The sequence below is a fragment of the Heterocephalus glaber genome, unplaced genomic scaffold (assembly GCF_053883595.1).
Source record: "Heterocephalus glaber isolate CG9 unplaced genomic scaffold, H.glaber_assembly_v1.0 deba00001571, whole genome shotgun sequence".
Lineage (NCBI taxonomy): Eukaryota > Metazoa > Chordata > Mammalia > Rodentia > Bathyergidae > Heterocephalus > Heterocephalus glaber.
Window position 1 is genome coordinate 473,946 of NW_028258356.1, and position 19,237 is coordinate 493,182.

At 36.6% G+C, this 19,237-nt stretch overlaps 2 protein-coding genes across 8 annotated transcripts in view; one reads left to right on the top strand and one right to left on the bottom strand.

The window, feature by feature from the left end:
• The window catches only part of Mdm2 (MDM2 proto-oncogene), a 28,744-nt gene extending 22,390 nt beyond the window's left edge, over positions 1–6,354 (top strand). For 5 of the 6 annotated variants that reach the window (XM_004875038.4, XM_013069383.3, XM_004875039.4 and 2 more), the window contains 3 exons: positions 2,743–2,898; positions 3,490–3,567; positions 5,283–6,354. In XM_004875038.4, the coding sequence (XP_004875095.2) occupies positions 2,743–2,898; positions 3,490–3,567; positions 5,283–5,858 (810 nt within the window). In that variant the 3' untranslated portion in view covers positions 5,859–6,354. 6 annotated transcript variants of the gene reach the window in all.
• Positions 6,355–11,932: 5,578 nt separating this feature from the next.
• The window catches only part of Cpm (carboxypeptidase M), a 70,179-nt gene continuing 62,874 nt past the window's right edge, over positions 11,933–19,237 (bottom strand). For both annotated transcript variants that reach the window (XM_004875037.4, XM_087192407.1), the window contains exon 9: positions 11,933–16,579. In XM_004875037.4, coding sequence (XP_004875094.2) covers positions 16,337–16,579 — 243 coding nt within the window. In that variant the 3' untranslated portion in view covers positions 11,933–16,336. The remainder of the gene's footprint in view (positions 16,580–19,237) is intronic.

The following is a 19,237-nucleotide window of genomic DNA, read 5'->3' on the forward strand; positions in this document are numbered from 1 at the left end:
ATGATTATTTTACGGTTCCCTAGAAGATATAGGAAACTGAGCCAATTGTGATAGTTAACACTGTTCTGACACTTATGTATTTTTGTTACTTTCAGTAACATCCTTTTTTTTTTCTTCCAGTATAATGTTTGTATGAGTATAGATGGGCCCTCCAGAGTATTTCAAAGAGCTATTACTTATATAGCCTGTAGATGGTATGGGGAGCTCCTGCTTACTCAGTTTGAGAACAGTAGATACTTAAGTCATTTCTGTGCCAGGCTTCATATTTGATGCTCAGCATGCAGTGGTAGATACGGTTCCTGCCCTCATGAGAGATGGGCCACCAGTATAATGAAAACCTCAAATGGGGATACTAAGATTTGGAGGTTTAAAAGAACTTGTTTAAGGTTTCTACAATTAAATACTTATCACAGTTGAAACAGCTAGGTATTTCTGTCTACAAAGTCAAAGATCTTTCTAGATGAAGCCTACCTAATCCTTTAAAAATATTTAGAATATAACAGTTTCTATGTCATTCCTTTTTTGAAAATTAGCCAAAACTTTTGTCTCAATATTGCATTCTTCATTGTACCTTGCAGTAGGAGCTGGCAAGTTTTCTCTAAAAACCCGATAGTTTATTATGTGTTTGGGCTCTGGGCCATCTGCCTCTGTTGTAGCTTCTTTACTGTGTTGTGACAAAAAAGCAGCCATAGACAACAGGAAACAAGTGGACAAGGCTGTGTTCAATAACAGTTTGAGTAGACTGTTGATAGGTGTTCAAACCTTTGCCGTAAGAACATGCTAAGATTTAATTTTTCTTCTGATTTGCCCATTATTTTAATGTGCATTCACTAAAGACTAGTTAATTGAAAACTTTAGTTTGTTGGGTTACTTTTATTAAAGATGTTACTATATTCTGTTCTGATTATCAGTAGAGGTCTTGAACTGCATCTTGATGAACGTTTATTTTACTGTTTTCCTAATATCATTATTTCCCTTTTTTTGGTACCGGGGATTGAACTCAGGACCTTGCGCTTGCAAGGGAGGTGGTAGAACCACTGAGCTAAATTCCTGGCCCTTGTTTTCCTAATACCACTCTAAAAGTTTTTGACTTCAGAAATTATCAAATAATAATCCTTTATTTGTTTTTGGAAATGATAGAGATCATTTAATTCAAATTCCTTTTATAGATGGAATAGCTGTAGCCTTTAGAAGTTATTTTACTTTTTTTTTTTAATTTTTGTTTTGGTACTGGGGATCAAACTCTGGACCTTATGCTTGTAAGGCAGGTGGCAGAACCACTGAGCTAAATCCCCGGCGTCTTTAGAAGTTATATGTCCATAGTTAAATAGCTACCTGCTCGCTAATTGCGAATAATAATGTTTGTATCCTGATTCCTAGACCAGTGTTACGTACTTTTTTTTTTTCAGTTGTAGCCTTCTACTTAGTATACATCCTGCCTTTAGCTATGGATAGCAAATGTGAGGGGCCTGATGGTCTTATTAGGTTATATAATTTATTAAATCCTAAAATGAGAAATAAGATGAGCAGATATCAAATTTTAAAAATAAAATGAGTTTGGATACTTTATAGAAGAAATTCTCAAGATGGGCATGGTCGTGTGTCTACAATCCCAGCTACTTGAGAGACAGAGGCAGAATGATTTCAAGTTTGAGTACAGCCTGGGCAACTTAATGTGAACTTGTCTTTAAAAAAAGTTATTTTCAGAGTTCGTTAAAAAACAATAAATTTGTATGTATGTCTTACTAGCAGTGTGAATAAAGTGGAAGAGCTCTTTCATATGGTGAATGTTTTAAATGATTACAATAAAGACACATTGCCATTAGTCCCTCTCAGAATATTCCCCCTTGCTTTGAACACCCTTATTCCGTTGTTCCTTATTCCAACTCAGAACCTTGTCCTTGGGAAGCAGGCGCGGCTCCACTGAGCTAAATCCCCAGCCCATTTTTGCTACTTTCTGAAGCAGTTCTGAAAGTTCCCTTTTGGATGTGTAAGAGGTGTGATTAATGCTGTTGCTGAGTACCATTTAACAGAAAGGCAGGCTTTTAAAAACATTACAGTGTGTCCTCATCCACCTTACTCGCCAGATCTGGCATGGTGCAACTTCTGGCTCTTCCCCAAAGTTAAAATGATCATGAAAGGTAATGTTTTGAATCGATTCAGGACATTGGGGCAGTCACGAAAACACAGCTAAACACATGGAAGAGGATTTCCAGAACTGTTTCAGAACGTGGCGAGAAAGATGGGATAAAAGTATTTGAGGTGATGGACAGGCATTTTGAGGAGGATTAATGACAACATGTTTTTTACGTCAGACATTTTAAAATCTTAAACATTCACTAGGTTTTTTGATCATACCTTGTAAGGTTTAGAAACTGTTAAGTTATTTCAGTGAGGATAAGGATAGAAATTGAAGTGTCCAATATTGGTTTAGGAAACAGGCTAGATCTAGCTGTACTTGTCCCTATTTAGTACGGGAGGAAAGGATATGTAGTTGGAGAGATGAAAATGTTAGTGTAGTTATTCTGTATGCATATCTGTGCCAAGGGGCTTTGTCCTTTTTCTTTATGCATTGAGATTTTTAGCAGGGAAAATAGTATTAATAATATAACCTTAAACTTTAATCTAGTACAAGTGTATAGTATGAATCTTAAGAGGAAATAAGAGGGACTGTGAGTAGGAAGCTGTACAGAGGCCAAGAGGTCATATGTATTAAGTTGACTTTTTTTAACTCCCTTTTAGGATCTGGATGATGGTGTAAGTGAACATTCAGGTGATTGGTTGGATCAGGATTCAGTTTCAGATCAATTCAGTGTAGAATTTGAAGTTGAATCTCTTGACTCAGAAGATTATAGTCTTAGTGAAGAAGGACAAGACCTCTCAGATGAAGATGATGAGGTAATTTTTTTTCTTTAATTATATTAGAAAGTTGTTAAATATTTTTTTATGTTCATTGATTTTGATGAGATTGAAGATGTATATTCAGATTTCACTTGAAATTTTAGCCTCTCTATTTATTCAAACTAGAATATTGGTTTGTGGATTTGAGGCTTTCATAGTTCCTTATAGCCTGATTTATTTTTATAATACTAATGTTGAATTCTTATAATAATCTGTTTTAAAAATATTTACTTCAGTTCCCCTATTTCAATTTTAATTTGCTTTTTGTAAAAAACATGCACATAATTAGTCAAGTAGTATCACCACATCTGTTTCCTGTGTTAACATTTCTAGCTGTTTCCCTGTTACTTAATATCTATATAAATACACTTCTCATGAATATTTTATTTTTAATATCCGACCTGTTGACTTTTGCCATAATTTGTGAGGATTTCACTGTCCTATTTTTTTTCTTTTCACTCACTCAATTTTACCTTGTCTCTGAATTTTTCATACATAGTAGTAACACATTTGTTTAGGGTTTAGAACTAAGAAACCATCATGGTTGAAAAAGGTGATAAATTGATGTTGATGAATTTGTTTTGTTAGGTATATCGAGTTACTGTGTATCAGGCAGGGGAAAGTGATACAGATTCATTTGAAGAAGATCCTGAAATTTCCTTAGCTGTAAGTATATATCTACTTTTTTAAGGAATTAAAAGTACCTCTACAATTAAAATTAGAGAAATATATCTAATCTACTCCCTGAAATGCGTTTTTTTTTTTTTTTTTGGTGGTGCTGGCAGTTGAATCCAAGGCCTTCACACTGAGACATCTCCAGCCCTTTATTATTTTATTTTGAGAGAGAGTCTTGCTAAATTGCCCAGACTTGCAATCCTCCTGCCTTAGGCTCCTAAGAGTGCCTGCATTAGAGGTGTGTACCACCACATCTGCCTATGAGATGGTTTTTATAAAGTTAAAACTTTTAAAGTCTGACCGATTTGAAGTAGTGTATTTTATTTGTTGAGGAATCTGTTGCTACATTAGTTTTATGTGGGGAATTTGAACTTATTGGACCCTTTGAAGTAAACCTCACTTCTTTTGTGTTGCAAGACTCTTGTCTTTGATTTTAGGAGGTAGTGGAAACCACCTTTGACAATTAAAAAGAATCAGTGTGAGAATAGCCCTGACCCTTGTTGCTACTGTGTTATGTCAGTTGTCGGGCATCCTAAAAACAGCTACATTATTCATGGGATAATAGGAATTCCCTTTTATTGCAAGTTTCACATGTAAAATCTTTTCAGGTAAGAATCATGCTTCATTTCAGAAAGGAAATAAGGGTATGTTCAGCAGAGAGGTGGGGATTTGAGGGGGTTTGTCATCCCAGTTGGATAAGAGAGAAGCCCTGAGTAGTTACAGGTAAAAGAATACAGAAATGGGTAGAGAAGTACAAGGCATACACTTTGAATCGGGACCAAGGATGGTAGGTTTTAGGGGGCATTGAGAATTGTTTTGGCATTTCTTTTATGGTTAGAGTTAGATTTTGGTTTTTTTTGGTTGTTTTTTTTTTTGGTACTGGGGATTAAACTTGGGACCTTGTGCTTGCCAGGCAGGCACTGTGCTGCTGCGCTAAATCTCTGGCCCTATGGTTAGAGTTAGAGAACACTTGGTTGAACCACAGTTTTAGAGTACTAATTTTTAAGAAGTCCTAGTCACTGTTGGGCTGGGAGGCTTTTGGTGGGAGAGGCAGGATGCATCTAGCTTGAGTGGGTAGAGTCTAAGCTCAGTGTTAGGATTAAGCCTTTAAGGAAGTAGATCTAGGCTTTAGTACAGAGGAAAAAAGATCCTGTAGCACTTGATTTAACTAAATGAATTAGCTGTGCATTTGTCTTCAAACAGATAACTTCATAGGTACACCATCAATATCACAACAAATACATTTTTAGTTTTAGGATTGTTTTCAGCATGGTAAGGCTAAAAAAAAAAAGCACTTAGAATCATGTATTTGATGAGAGACTGTTGCATGTTAACTTTTTTCTTCCTGGTCCAGTGTTGACTTTTGAAAAAATCTTAAAAATTGTTGTATTTTTGAGGTGTACAATATGGTTTTATAATGTTTTATTTGAGGAATTCACCCTAGGCCTATAGTCAAATAAGTGAACATCCATATCTCATAGTTACCTTTTGTAAGGAGAGATGAAAGTACTACTCTTGGTAAACTTAACAGTATTCAATATTAACTGTAGTTCTCATGTTATACCTGTTAACTATTTTATGTAAAATCTGAAATGTTAACAGTTGATCTTTGTGATAAATTTTACCTCAGACATACTGAAATTGCTAGCTCTGCTGTGACTAGTAATTAAAGTGTTACAGAAACTAATTCTCTTACTTCATTGAAGGACTATTGGAAGTGTACTTCATGCAATGAAATGAATCCTCCCCTTCCGTCGCATTGCAACAGATGTTGGGCCCTTCGTGAGAATTGGCTTCCTGAAGATAAAGGGAAAGATAAGGGGGAACTCCCTGAGAAAGCCAAATTCGAAAACTCAACACAGGCAAAAGAGGGCTTGGATGTGCCCGATGGTAAAAAACCTGCGACAAATGATTCCAGAGAGTCATGTATTGATGAAGATAATGACAAAGTCACACAAGCCTCCCAGTCACAAGAAAGTGAGGACTATTCTCAGCCATCAACTTCTGGTAGCATTATTAATAGCAGCCAGGAAGATGTTAAGGAGTTGGAGAAGGAAGAAACACAAGAGAAAGAAGAAAGTGTGGAATCTAATTTTCCCCTTAATGCCATTGAACCTTGTGTGATTTGCCAAGGTCGACCTAAAAATGGTTGCATTGTTCATGGCAAAACAGGACATCTTATGTCATGTTTTACCTGTGCAAAGAAGCTAAAGAAAAGAAATAAGCCCTGCCCAGTATGCAGACAACCAATTCAAATGATTGTGCTAACTTATTTCAATTAGCTGTCATATCCATAAAAGTATATATTTTAAATTTCTAACTAAGCCTAAAAATTTAGACAACATAGATTTTATGAATATATATATCAAAGCAAGAAATATAAGTAGGACATTTAAATGTAACTTACTTAGTACCTTTTGTGTAAAGAGGAAGAAAAGTGTGTGAAAGAGTTAATATTTAAAATGTAGATACTCCGAAACACCAATCCTTAGTTTCTCTCCCCTTTCAGAAGTTTTTACATTTGGTGCTATGTTATGTAGGTAAAAATGTGCCACTTACTATAATTAATAAGAATCTTTAGTGAAAATAACCAGAATTGGTAATAATTGAGATTATAAATGATAACATAGGTAATGTTATTCAACATTCAGCTCCGCAAAATGGGTCTCATTTTATATGCTTATGGATTACTAATGTAGTCTTGATTGTCTAAATTTTTAGGTTTAGCATATGTGTATTATTTATTTACAAATAAACGATTTATTGAATGTTTAAGAATTGTTTTAAGAATGTGATTATTGGATCTTACAGTTTTTTCATAATCTGTTTGAGTAATCAAGGCTTAGGTCTGAATTCTACTTTTGGCGTGACCATGCCATCTTGGTAATACACATATCACTGCTCAGTGTGATGCAGTTCGGAGCCTCCAAGACATTGAACAAGAGCAAGTTACAGGGGCAGGAAATGCTCTTCTCCCTATGCTGTTCACCTGGGTCACCAGATAGTAGACTGGCTTAAGTGCTTTCTCAGTAAGTGATACAGTGAATAGTCTAATCCTATTTTAATTGTCTGTTTACTTCTCTGGTCAATTTGAAAGTCGTAGAAATCCAGGAACTTCTTGATTGTGGTGCATTATATGTAGGTGCTCAGAATTTATTAAATGAATCAAAGCCTTGGGACTTGAGTCTTGAAGCTGGCTTTAATACACTCATGATAGGGCCATAATCTGTGTGTCTTGCTGCCAGGTGACTTGAACTATCAGTGGTATGTGCATGACTGTCCCATTGGGTGACTTTTTATTAACTGTATTAGTAAAAAGACTGATAAAAGTGGGTAGATCTGTTTCTACCACCAGTGGTACAAGCTGCTCAGTAGGACAGTCATGGGTGTACCACGAGTGGCTCAAGCCAGCAGGAACGTGTTAAAGCAAGAGCTTGTGGATGCCAGAGCCAGAGGGTTACCTCATGGCATCATTTAGCTTACATATTTTAAATTTCTAGTGTTTTAAAGATACTAATTAATGTGTTGGTCTGTAGGCTCATGATGGTAACTGCAAGTATTTATAGCATCATATTATAAAAGTTTATAGTGTACCTTGTGATAGGATGCTGAATTGAGTTTGATGTATTTACAAAAATTTTTTGAGCTTAAAAAAATACCGGTAAGTGTAGTGGGTGTAGGTCAGTGGTAGAATGTGTTTAGCATTTGTGAAGCCCTGGGTTTTGATCTCTAGGACAACAAAATCTTCCTCCTTGCCAAAAAGTGAAACCCTAAGAAACCTCTCACAAGTTGTTCAAAAGTTTGTGATCGGGGCCGGGGATTTAGCTCAGTGGTTTGGCTGCCTGCCGTGCAAGCACAGGGACCCGAGTTCAGTCCCCGGTACCAAAAAAAAAAAGTTTGTGATCATATTTTTTCTCATTTCGTTAGCTTTCTGGGGATTGAACTCAAGGCCTCTGCGCGATAGACCCACACTTAATGGAATTTTTGCTGTTTGCAAATAATGCTTTAAAAATTATATATCTTAAAGCCACCTGCATGTAGAAGGTGTTCAGAAGCATTGATTATGTCAAATTACAAAGTAGATTGATGACAGCTGAACTCATGAAAAGCAACATAAACTAGAACAAGAGCAGTGGCACAATAAGCAGATAAGATTATCTGTGGGTTTAATCTTTTATCACGGAATATATCTAAAATATATTTAAATGCTGTTGGAGTAATATTTTGGGTAAAGGAGAACCATAATTGATTTTCAGGAAAGATGATACAGAAACATATTCAAATTTCATGGTTTGTTTTTTTTAAATGCTTTATGATTATTTTTATTGCTTTTTTGCTTTATGTTTATTTTTATTTTTTTGTAGTTCAGGTTGGCCCTGAACTCACTATAGCCCAGGTTAGCCTTGAACTCGAGGTGATTTTCCTGCCTTTGCCTCTTGAGTGCTCGGATTACAGGTGTATGCCACCACACCCAGTTATGATTAATTTTTTAAAACAATTTTTTTTCATCTTTGTTTTCAATTCTACATCTTCACTACCTTCAGAATGTTACTACTAAGATGTCTTGCCAATAGCTTAAAGTAAACTTCTTTTTTGGGGGGTGTTTTTAGTCAAGGTCCTACTATGTATCCTAGACTGACCTCGAATTCCTGCCAATACTCCTGCCTCAGCCTCCTGAGTGCTGGGATTATAGATGTGTGCTACCACACCTGGCCCTAAAGTCAACTTTGCATAGTGTTTTACCAGCTTAATTCCAAAACTTCACTATTAAATACTTGTCATTTTGGATGAATTTCATTTGCCAGAGTTAAATTTTAATACTTGTGTGGGTGTTAAGTTTCGGTTCACAACTTGCCACCTGTTATTAGGCCTTTCTTCAGGGTTGTAGGAACAGCTCCCTAAACTGATTTCAATGCTTTGTTTTTTGGTTCTGGGGATTGAACATAGGGCCTCATGGATGCTAAGCATGCAGTCTGCCACTGAGATGTACTTCCAGCCCTGCTTCAATGCCTTTTATCTCCCCCATTTTTTGTAAATAGATAATTAATATATACAGTGGTATTTCTTTGATTTAAGTATTGGGGAAAGAAACTTGTTTGTAGGATATCATGATTTGCTGGATCATTTTAGACTTTGAAAGCTCTATAATGTGAGTACCTTATTTTCACCATTCTCTTCTCAAACCCTTTTTTTTTTTTCGGTACCAGGGATCGAACTCAGGACCTTGCCATTTTCAAGGCAGGTGATGGAACCACTGAGTTAAATCCCCAGCCCCTCAAACTGTTTTTGCTGTAACAGTTTTTATAAAGTTCCTTTAGTGGGAAGGCTGAATTCACAATCAGTCTAGTACAGTGATACCTCAGTTGTCAAACTCGATTCATTCCCAGTTTGTGTTCAAACACTGGAAAGTTCAAGAACTGAACATATTTTTCTCATAAGAAATAATGGAAAACCAAATAATTGGTTCTGAGGCCCAAATATTACACTTACAAATTCATTTTTCCAGGACTTTAACAAATTTTGCAGTGGTTTTTTTTTTTTTTTTTTTTTTTTAACTATCATGGTCTGTTTTCCTCTTAGGTTTGCTGCTGGTATCACTAACTTTCTTTGGATCCATGGGTACAACATTTTATGTAAATAAAGCGCAAAAGAAAAAAGACCCTCAGTGATGAATGTATTAATGCACTGACATGAGCATTATCTGTTGTCTGGGCCAGAGTGGTGCTTAGACTGAGCCTTGCCCTTTTGCGTCCATGGCGAGACGCAGCGTTTGACTTTCAGCCTGTACAGGTTTTTTCAAGTTGGATTTTTGGTTTGACTATTGAGCAAAGTTACAAACACTCAGCAGATTTTTTTTTTCAAGCTTTACTGTTCGAGTAGTGGAAAGTTTGAGCTTGGAGCCATTTGGCAACCAAGGTATCACTATTTATTGTTTAGTGACCTTACTGACAATAAATATAGTATAGTATGCTCTTTTTCAGTCCTGGGAATTGAACCCACAGTCTCTACACTGAGCTACATCACTATGTCTTTTCTTAAAATTTTTGAGACAAGGTCTAAATTGCTAAATGCCTAGGCTGAGCTCAAATTTGTAATCCTGCCTCACTCGGTCTCTCAGAGTGCTGGGATTAGAGGCTTGCACCACCACCACACCTGACTAATTTCTTCTAATGGATGTTAATAGTATTTTGCATCCATTTATGATTAGACATTTCCAAAACCCAGGTTAGGTAACCTGAATTAACTCTTTAATACGTTATCTCAACTGTTGACACTGATGCATTACTTTGTTATTTTCCTCTTCACAACCTATTAAGTGACATCGATTTGTGTCCTAAGTCTCAGATAAAATGCACTGTGTACACATAGACATTAAGCAGCTATACAGTTTTGTCTTACAAGAGAAAAAATTTTAAAATCAAAAACCGATAAATGGTGAAACATTTTGAGAAAACATCTTTTAAGAGTTAAGGTGTCAGAACTGTAAAGTTTTTCTTAAATTTTTCTATATAAAACTTTATTCACTGTTTTTGATAATTAATTTGTTGCTTTTGCTTAGCCAGATGAAAGACCAAATCACCAGGCACTGTGAGGACTGAATTCAGGCGCTCACTAGAGGCAAAGAAATGCAGTTCTATTTTCAGGTGTTAAAAAAAAAATACTGCATACAAATATATGCTTTAATGTTAAAGGAAAGATATCTTTAACTTGATCAATTAGAATAAATTTTTAAATAACTTTGACTTGTCATTTTGGTAAATAGTCTAGAAATATAAAATGAATGTATGAGGAGGCTTACCAGTCACATAAACTGGTGGTTCCAAAATTGAGATTCTATTCTATAAATCAGTTGCTTTTTATTATAAAAGGAGTGATATGTAGGAAACTTTGGGGCTGGGGTTTTAGCTTGGAGGTAGAGTGCGTGCCTAGCATGCATGCTGGAAGCCCTAGGTTCAATTTCCAGCATCCCCCACCAAAAAAAATAAATTCTATCCAAAAATAGATAACTATGTTTTTCTTTTACTTTCTCCCTCATGTCTAACGTTTTAAAATTTTAGTTCATTTTAAAATTGTATCTTGCCTTTAGGGAAGGCAGATTTGTAATGGATGTTTTAAACAGCTGCATGTTTTTTTTCCCCATAAATATTTTGTTGTTACCTAAATGTACTTTTAGGCACTGTGTTGCCTATGCTGGGATCAAACCGGAGGTCCTCCCACCTCAGCCTACCCTTAACTGACATTATAGGCATTTGCCACCGTGCCAAGCTAAAAATGTGAATTTTAAATGAATTCTTGATGTCTTAGTTCATATCTTTCAGCTCATTGAATAACTGCAAATTTATTTTTGAGACAGAGTCTCACTATGTAGTTCAGGCTGGCATCGAACTCATGGTGGGCCGCCTGCCTCAGCTTTCTAAGTGATAAGATATTAAAAATGCACCACCACTCCTGGCTGCAAATTTAAATATTGAAGCCTAGCTAAAAAAAATATGTCAGGGAACTTCTCTAAGGGATTCCTAATAACTAATAAATTCTCTTAAAAATAGAAAAATCGATCCCAGTTCATTCTCTAAATTGAGTTTCAGATAGTTATCTTTTTAGAAATCAGTAACTAATTTATCCGTTTTTCTCCTCAGCCATGTCTCAGTAGAAACTTGTTCAAGTGCAGGATGGTAGGCATACACCTGACTCTGACCTCTATCCTATGACTAGAAAGTTTATATTAGCATGCTGCATTTGCCTTGATGTTATGGTAAGTTTCTCAATTCCTACTGGAAGCAGATTTTGTTTATAACCATACTATGTTTCAGAGGCACTTGGAAATTGGCAAAATTTGTTTTTCAGAAAAAAAGTACATCAGCATTTTCCAAAATGTGTTTGGAAAGCTAGGAATGTTAGTTCAAAGAGATAGTAGTAGTATTATAATTATTTAAGAAAATGGGCCCATAGCTAAGTATACTTGTGAGAAATCCATTTTCTTCCTGCATGATTCTCAGAGTTTTTACTATAATAATGTGAATTGTGAATTCTTGTCATGCTGGGGGTTGAACCCAGGCCTTGCACATAGTAGGCAAGTGCTCTACCACTGAACTGTGTCACATTTCCCATTATTTTTGACTAGAAAGCACACTTTTAATCCATCACCTTATGGAACACACTGCCCCATGATACAAATTAATTTGGAATATATAGTATAAATAACAAAATGTTTGAAATACTGCAGTATTAATGCCTCAAAATGATACTAAATTTGGTCTTCCCTAGGATTTATTTGGTGGGAATCAGTTTTCTCTAGTATGTGGACTGTTAGGCTGACAAAAAAACATTGTTTTCAAGGTAATGGAAAGAAACAACATTTACTGTATGAGTATTTTTTATTGATAATCAGAAGTCCTAGATTTACTAAACTCAGAGGTAGTCATGGCTCCTCCCCAATAAACTTTAGTAGAGACAATTCATTTTAGTAAGTTCTTAATTATAAAAGAAAGTCACTGAGAGAACTTGTAAAATTATCCATGTAACCTCTATAAAAGGTTAGAATAGTTCAAATCTAAAATGATAAAATGGTTTGTGAACAATACAGTATAATATCTACTTATTAGTGATATAACAAAGTTTATAACATGCAGATTTCTACTTTAGATATTAGGAACTCTTTGTGCTCTTTACCCAGTAGGACCATCATCTTCCTTTCCTGCCACCTGAAGTCAGGAGGATACAAGTAATCTGTCATAACATAAACTCCAACCATATTATCACTGCTTAAGAACCAAATTTCTCAGTAACTAACTTATCCTGTTGCAATAAGGCAGTATGCCATTCTTATATTTTTGGGTTCCCTAGAAGGTACTTTGAATCCAGCATCAGATATGTATACTTTTTATACATAAATGTAACTTACACTGTTTTCAGAAACATTACAAATGCAAATTTGCTTCTGTAACAAAACACAACACTGACTTATACTTTCAGAAATGTTGAGGTTTTAACATTTCTGATACAACTAGCAGCTTCTCTGAATGTGATAAGCACCAAAATCAACACTGACACTTGTCTGTACAGACTTAACATTTCTCTAAAATACTTCACACATTTAGAATCAGGTTAGCATTGCTCATTTCACTTCATCAAAACTTCCTTCAATATTAGTTGCTCAGTCTTGCTAACCAAAATTTTTGTTTTTAGATCAATAGTTTATAACTGACGCAGAAGTACTGGCCTTTAATAAGGTGTATTATAATCTTCAAAATATTAATCTGAATATTAATTATCCTTCCTTCACCTGGAAAAGCACCAAAATGTGGTCTCTTCTGTTTCTAACCAAGGGGGTCTTCATTTTACAGATAAGGAAACTAAATGTGCAGTGGATTTGAACCCAGGGTTCCTGCCATCTATTGTTACTTCTGCTTTTTTTCTTACCTTGAAAACCTTTATAATGTTGGTTTTTCTGTAAAAAGGATTATACAGTGCTACCTCAGTTCAAACTCTTTTGAGAACAATTTGGTTCATAAAAGCGTTTGGCAAAATTTTTTGTCTGCAAACTCTACTTTGGGTGACAAAAAACGACCACAGCCTTCTTTCCCACACACAAACATAAACATGGCCGTCTTTTCCGAAATAGTGAAACAAATTAAATTTGTGAACTGAGATGCCACTGTAATTGAATTTAGAGCTTGAGAAGGAATCAGTCTAAGAGGGTGGAATAGACTGGGAAAGGTGTTAGGCAGGGACGTTTGGGGCTTGGTTTGACCACAGAATTTCATGATTGTATTTTATCTGTGTGTGTGTGCAAATGTGCTGGAGATTGCACTCAGGGCATCACACAGGCTAAGCATATGTTCCACTGAGCCACACCCTCAGCCCTGTTTGCCTTTAAATGATTTAAAATTTTATTTTGATACAAATTTCTGATTTTAAAAACACTTCCAGTTGGGCCGGGGATTTAGCTCAGTGGTTTCACCGCATGCTGTGCAGGCACAAGGTCCTGAGTTCGGTCCCTGGTACCAAAAAAACCCCACTTCCAGTAACAAATTTACATTAAGCTCATGAACCAATTCAAATTTCAGTTCATGTACCTTTAAAAACTGCTGTCTTAGAAAAAAGTTAGAACTCTGAGTTCTCAATAGAAAAATTGTTTAGGGCAGTGGTGGAGAATCTATAGCATGCATTCCACAGCAGGCTGTTTGTTACTGAAAGCTCTAAAAGGTTCACCATCACTGGTTTAGGGCTTGATGGTAAATCAAGTCTATTCTTATACACTTTTATATTTAATATACCAATATAATTTTCTGCATTATTATATTAACATATACTTTCAATTATTTAATAAGTTATTGCTTAAATACAAATGGTAAAGACATTCAGGATATTACCAGATTTTATAAATTAAAAAAGACAAATACTGTTGATAACAGGTATGATTTGTGCATGTAGAGTAAGTTTGGCAGAAATGGCACCTAAAAACCAATGTCTCCTCCGCCCTTTGTGGGTTCTCAAGCTGTCAAGATCAGTGTGGTTTCATATTCAGATACAATTTAAAATAAGCAAGACAACTCATTTTTCATAATGATATACAGCACTTAGGAATCTGCCTACAAGAGCTGCCATTGTTTTTCTGTTTGGTCCTTCCCCTCTGCCTTTCATTCTTTTTGGTACTGGGGATTGAACTCAGGACCTTGCGCTTGTGAGGCAGGTGTGGTGCCACTGAGCTAAATCCCCAGCCCATGCCTTTCATTCTTACACACAATATTTTAAGATAGGTTAACTTTCACAGTAGAGAATGGTAGGTTCAAATGAGTACTAATGATATAGTATTTTTTTCTGATAAAAAAGTGGCATGCTATTACCAGCTAACAATACTTTACAACAAACCTTATGATAAGTATGGAAGTAAATGCACTTATATGGAAGAAAAACACTGCATTTGGAGCTTTTTTCTTGCTATATGGAAACATGCGTCTGTCAGGGTACTAGTGAGTATCAGACTGCCAAAATTTAAGACCTGCTTTCACAAAAAATCTCAAAGCCATACAGTTTCTGAAAGGGTCTAAGAGTAGCAGGTTGTCCTCTGAACTGCTTTGTGCTAGGCTCTAAGGATATAAAAATGAATTTTTCAAACAAGTAGACCATGACCTCAAAGAACTCAGACTGTATTGGAGAGGCACATATGAAGTAGGCAGTTGTAGTACGGTGTTGTACATCCAGTAAGAGAGAACCAGGTTATTCTGAGGAGAAAAGAGAAAGGGCCTTGAAGCCCAGATGGGCTGGGAAGGGGTGGAATGGTGTTGAATGGGATGATGGTTAAGGCATCCTGTTGGAGTTGATATTTGAAAGGAGTTTTAATGTAACAGTGGAAAATGTAGTGAATCAGGGCCTGGGATTTAGCTCAGTGGTGCTGCCGCCTGCCTCAAAAACGCAAGGTCCTGAGTTTGATCCCCGGTACAAAAAAAAAAAAAAAAAGTGACTCAGAATGGCATTCCAGATAAAGAAAACACAAAAAGCATGTCATGTGTTTAGGTAATAGCAGTTGGTTGTTGATTTTTAAGTAGCCCCCAAGACTGTGCGGAGGATGGAGGCGGCTGGGAGCAAGAGAGAAGTTTAACTGTTGTGGTGCAGGTGAAGTACGAGAGCCTAAACTGCAGTGCTAAAGGCCGTGAAGAAGAGGGCAGAATTAGTATTTATAACCAATCCTTAGTGACTGAACACATGATAAAGAAGAAAGAGGTAGTATTGAGGATTCTCAGATTTCTAGCATGGTGGTACCAATAACTGATATAGAGGATATAGCACTAAAAGCTCTTGAGGGAAAATCAAGCTCCATTTGCAACGTGATGAGTGTGAAGTATATCTCGTGGGGCAGTGGGACATGAGTCTGAAGCTCAGGCAAGAAGCTACAGTTACTCTCGTTAGACTAGGGAGGTTCCTCATCAAAAACGATGGTGACATCCAACTGCAGTAAGGCAAGGACACTGGTTTTGGAGGGAGAAAGACTTCCTTGACTGTTGGTGTAGACAAAACCTTGTCATCCCATCAGGGCCCTATTTTCTTGGGTCATTGACACCTGTTTGCCTGATTTCTCTCCTATCTCCTTAAAACTATATATTTTAAAGTTCTATGATCATTTCTTTCTTTCTGGAAAACCAATTACATACAGCACTACCTCTTCATAGATAGCACTCATGATGGCAAGATCTTGTACATAGTAGGTGATCAATAAATGTTCATCTTTGTTACTCATATTCACCTGACTCTTTGCATGTAAAATTAGTTTTTTTGAGGGAGTACTAGGGATTGAACCCAGGGAACTAGATCCCCAACTCTTTTTTTAAATTTTGAGACAGGGTCTTGTTAAGTTGCCCAGGTTGGACTTGAACTTGTGATCCCCTCTTCCCTCAGTCTCCTGAGTACACAGCTGGCATTATAGGGATACATCATCATGCCTGGTTTAGCTCCTTATTTTCTTTTCTTTTTAAAAGAACTTCTGCTTTGCTTCTCAAGTTTAACTTCTTATAAATTTCTAAGACTTCAGGATTAATTTAAGTGTTTAAGTAGGCAGTGCTTGACAGGTAGGTGTCTTCCATTCATCATCAAGGACTGAATCATTTCCTTTCATTATCACCACATATTGCTCATTGCAGGATCTGGAGACGTCCATTCTCTTCTTATCCAGTTGAGGTCTCACAAGTGGGAGTTAGAGTTGCAGTAACCTGGAGTGAGCAATCCCTGATTCCAGGTGGTGACGAGAGTGGAGTTTCACAATTTATTTGAAAAATATGTGCAAAAGAGTCAGTAAAAATAGGAACAAACTGGGCTTTGTTGTAGCTGAGTGGCTTGGTGACATTTTGTACAGAGGAATCATTGGGCATGACGGATTTGGTATTGGGAGAGAACCCAACTGCCCTTGAAATGGAAGTACAAAATCCTTTTTAAGAGCACTAAAGTGCTGGGATTTCTCTGGAATAACCACCTTTGTGAGGTGTGGCTCATGTCCAGGGACTGTAACCTGAGGAGAAACAAGAAACGATTGTATGAGTGATTTCAGATGTTTTGTAGTGCCAACACTGAAAACACTGTTATCGACCACTAAAACGTGGCCTTTGTGCAATGCCTGTAACACTCTGCCAGGCCTCTGGGGCCTGTGACAGATGAGTTATCCAATGCTTATTGACAGTTGCTAATACTGTTGCCAAGAATCACAAAATGCAATAAAGACAGAAACAGGTACCTTATTTGCTGATGTAAGTTACAAACAGAAAGAAAGCAGCAGACCGATTCTGCCACCATCATTTCCATGGATCGCAAAGGTAGAGTTGTTTTTCTTTGTCCCAGGTTTATACTTAATACCTTTACTGAATATCAAGAGTATTTTAAAAGTAGATTTCTTTTTCCCAATTCATTATTTTCCTTGCAGCTGATCTGAGTGTACAACTCTGTTGCTTTCTTTTAAAAGATTTGATTTTACCTGGTTTTGTTCATTTGAGTCTGAATCTTTGTCCAGATTTGCTTTTTTGATAGAAGAAATGACCAGGAAAAAATAAGATGAATGCTAACTAACTAGAGGTTATCTCCACGGAGAAATGCTTTTATTATAGATGGTGGAGAGGGAAAAGAATGGGAGTAATATTTACATAGTTGCTAATCAGTATTTTAGCCATTTGTTTCAGCTTCAAAAGTTTACTCCAATCGGGCTGGGGATTTAGCTCAGTGGTTATGCCGCCTGTCTCCAAAGCACAGGGACCTGAGTTCGATCCCTGGTACCAAAAAAAAAAAAAAAGTTTACTCCAATCGTGTCTTAGAACAATACTTACAGAAGAGATGAATGCCTTCTCCCAGAAAGTTCTGTAAAAAATTACTCCATACCCAAACAAACAACCCAAACTGAAAAAATAAAACAGAAGAGTCCTGAACTTTTAAAAGAATGTTACATCAAAGAGGAAGGATAACCTGGCTAACTACAAGAGGTACTTATTCAGTTATGCCTCTTTTCCTAGGAAGAAATGGCTCAGACACATGCATGTTAGTGGAATTAAAAACTGAAATTTTACTTGCATTAATTGGTAAAAGGATTGTAAAATATGTCTACCACTTGCTCATCGTAAAAGTTACAGATTAACTTTCATTTGCAATAAGTTCTAAGGAACTTGTCTCAATCCTTCCCTCCTACCCTCTGTAGTGCTGGGGTGTGAACAGAAGGCCTTGTGCATACTAGGTAAGCACTCTGTCAGTGACCAACACCTCCAGCCCCAGTCTTTTTTTAATGGCAGAAATTTTATGGAACGGGTATTAAATGGTATCCTATGAAGTTTGGAAGTACTTTTGCTATATTGGTTACTCTTTTTTTTTTTTTAACTGACATATTTGTAGGTCTTTATGTGGTACATTATGGTTAATTCAATACATGTATACAATGTAGCCGGGGATTTAGCTCAGTGGTTTCACCACCCGCTGTGCAAGCGCAAGGACCCGAGTTCGATCCCCGGCACCAAAAAAAAACCCAACAGGTATACAATGTATAATAGTCACATCAGGGTAGTAAGTATTTCTGTCTCTTCAAATTCATTTGTATTTGCTGAGAATTTTGTATTCGCCTTCTCTAGTCATTTTGAAATAAACCACAGACTGTTCTAATTTATAGATACCCTACTGTGCTAAAGAAAAATTAGAAATGATTCTTTCACTGTTTTGGTACCCCTTATTGACTTCTTTCCAATCTCCAGCCCCCTGCCCTTCCTAGTCTCTAGTGACGACTGTTCCATTACATTCTTCTACAAGATGTGAGAACATGTGGATTTGTGTTTTGTGTCTGACTTATTTCAATTAACATAATGGCCTTTGGTTCCATCTATATTGCTGCAAACAACAGAACTTTATTCTTTTTATGGAAAAATAGTATTCTGTTATGTGTATATGGCACTTTTAAAATCCATTCATTCACTGAAGGGTTGGTTGTACTCTTAGCTCAGTTACGTTTTAACTTTGGTCTCCAAACCTCAGTTGTTGAACACCCAGGAGATCAGTTATCTTATCTAGATATCAAGCACCTTGAAATATATAGTATGAACATGGAACTGTTATTTTCTTACCAATTATAGTTGTCTTAGAAGTTGAATACCTGCAGAGAATTTCTCACTCATAACCTGAATTGTTTTTCTCATTTCCTGTATTGTTTATCTGTAGTCTCTTACATCTCACTGAGTTTTGTTAGGATCACCATTTGAATTTTTTTCAGGCATCTTATAAGTTTCCTTCAAATTAGAATCTTTCTGGAGAACAGTTGTTTTTCTTGAGAAGTTTCTATTTCCTTTCATATTCTTGTATCCTTATGTCGACGGGAGTTTGTAGTGCTGTTAAATGTTTTTGTGGAGCTCTGGGACCCAGAGCATACTTTTTCCTAGTTCCAAGGGAAAAGTATAAGTGAACTAGGGCTTTTGGCACCAGTTCTGTGCTTAGAAGTCTGTGGATTGTGGAGAAGATGTTCCTTAGGTCTTCTCAAGGGTGTGCAGGTAACGTGTGGGCTTGTGGTGCTGTATCCATACCCTAGGAGGTGTAGGACGTGGGGGAGACCTACCTTAGGGTTTGTGGGTTGAGCACAGAGAGTCCTATGGCTGTGGCTTTGGTACCTGTGGCCTTGGAGCTGTGGGGCCTGGGTAGGAATGCCACT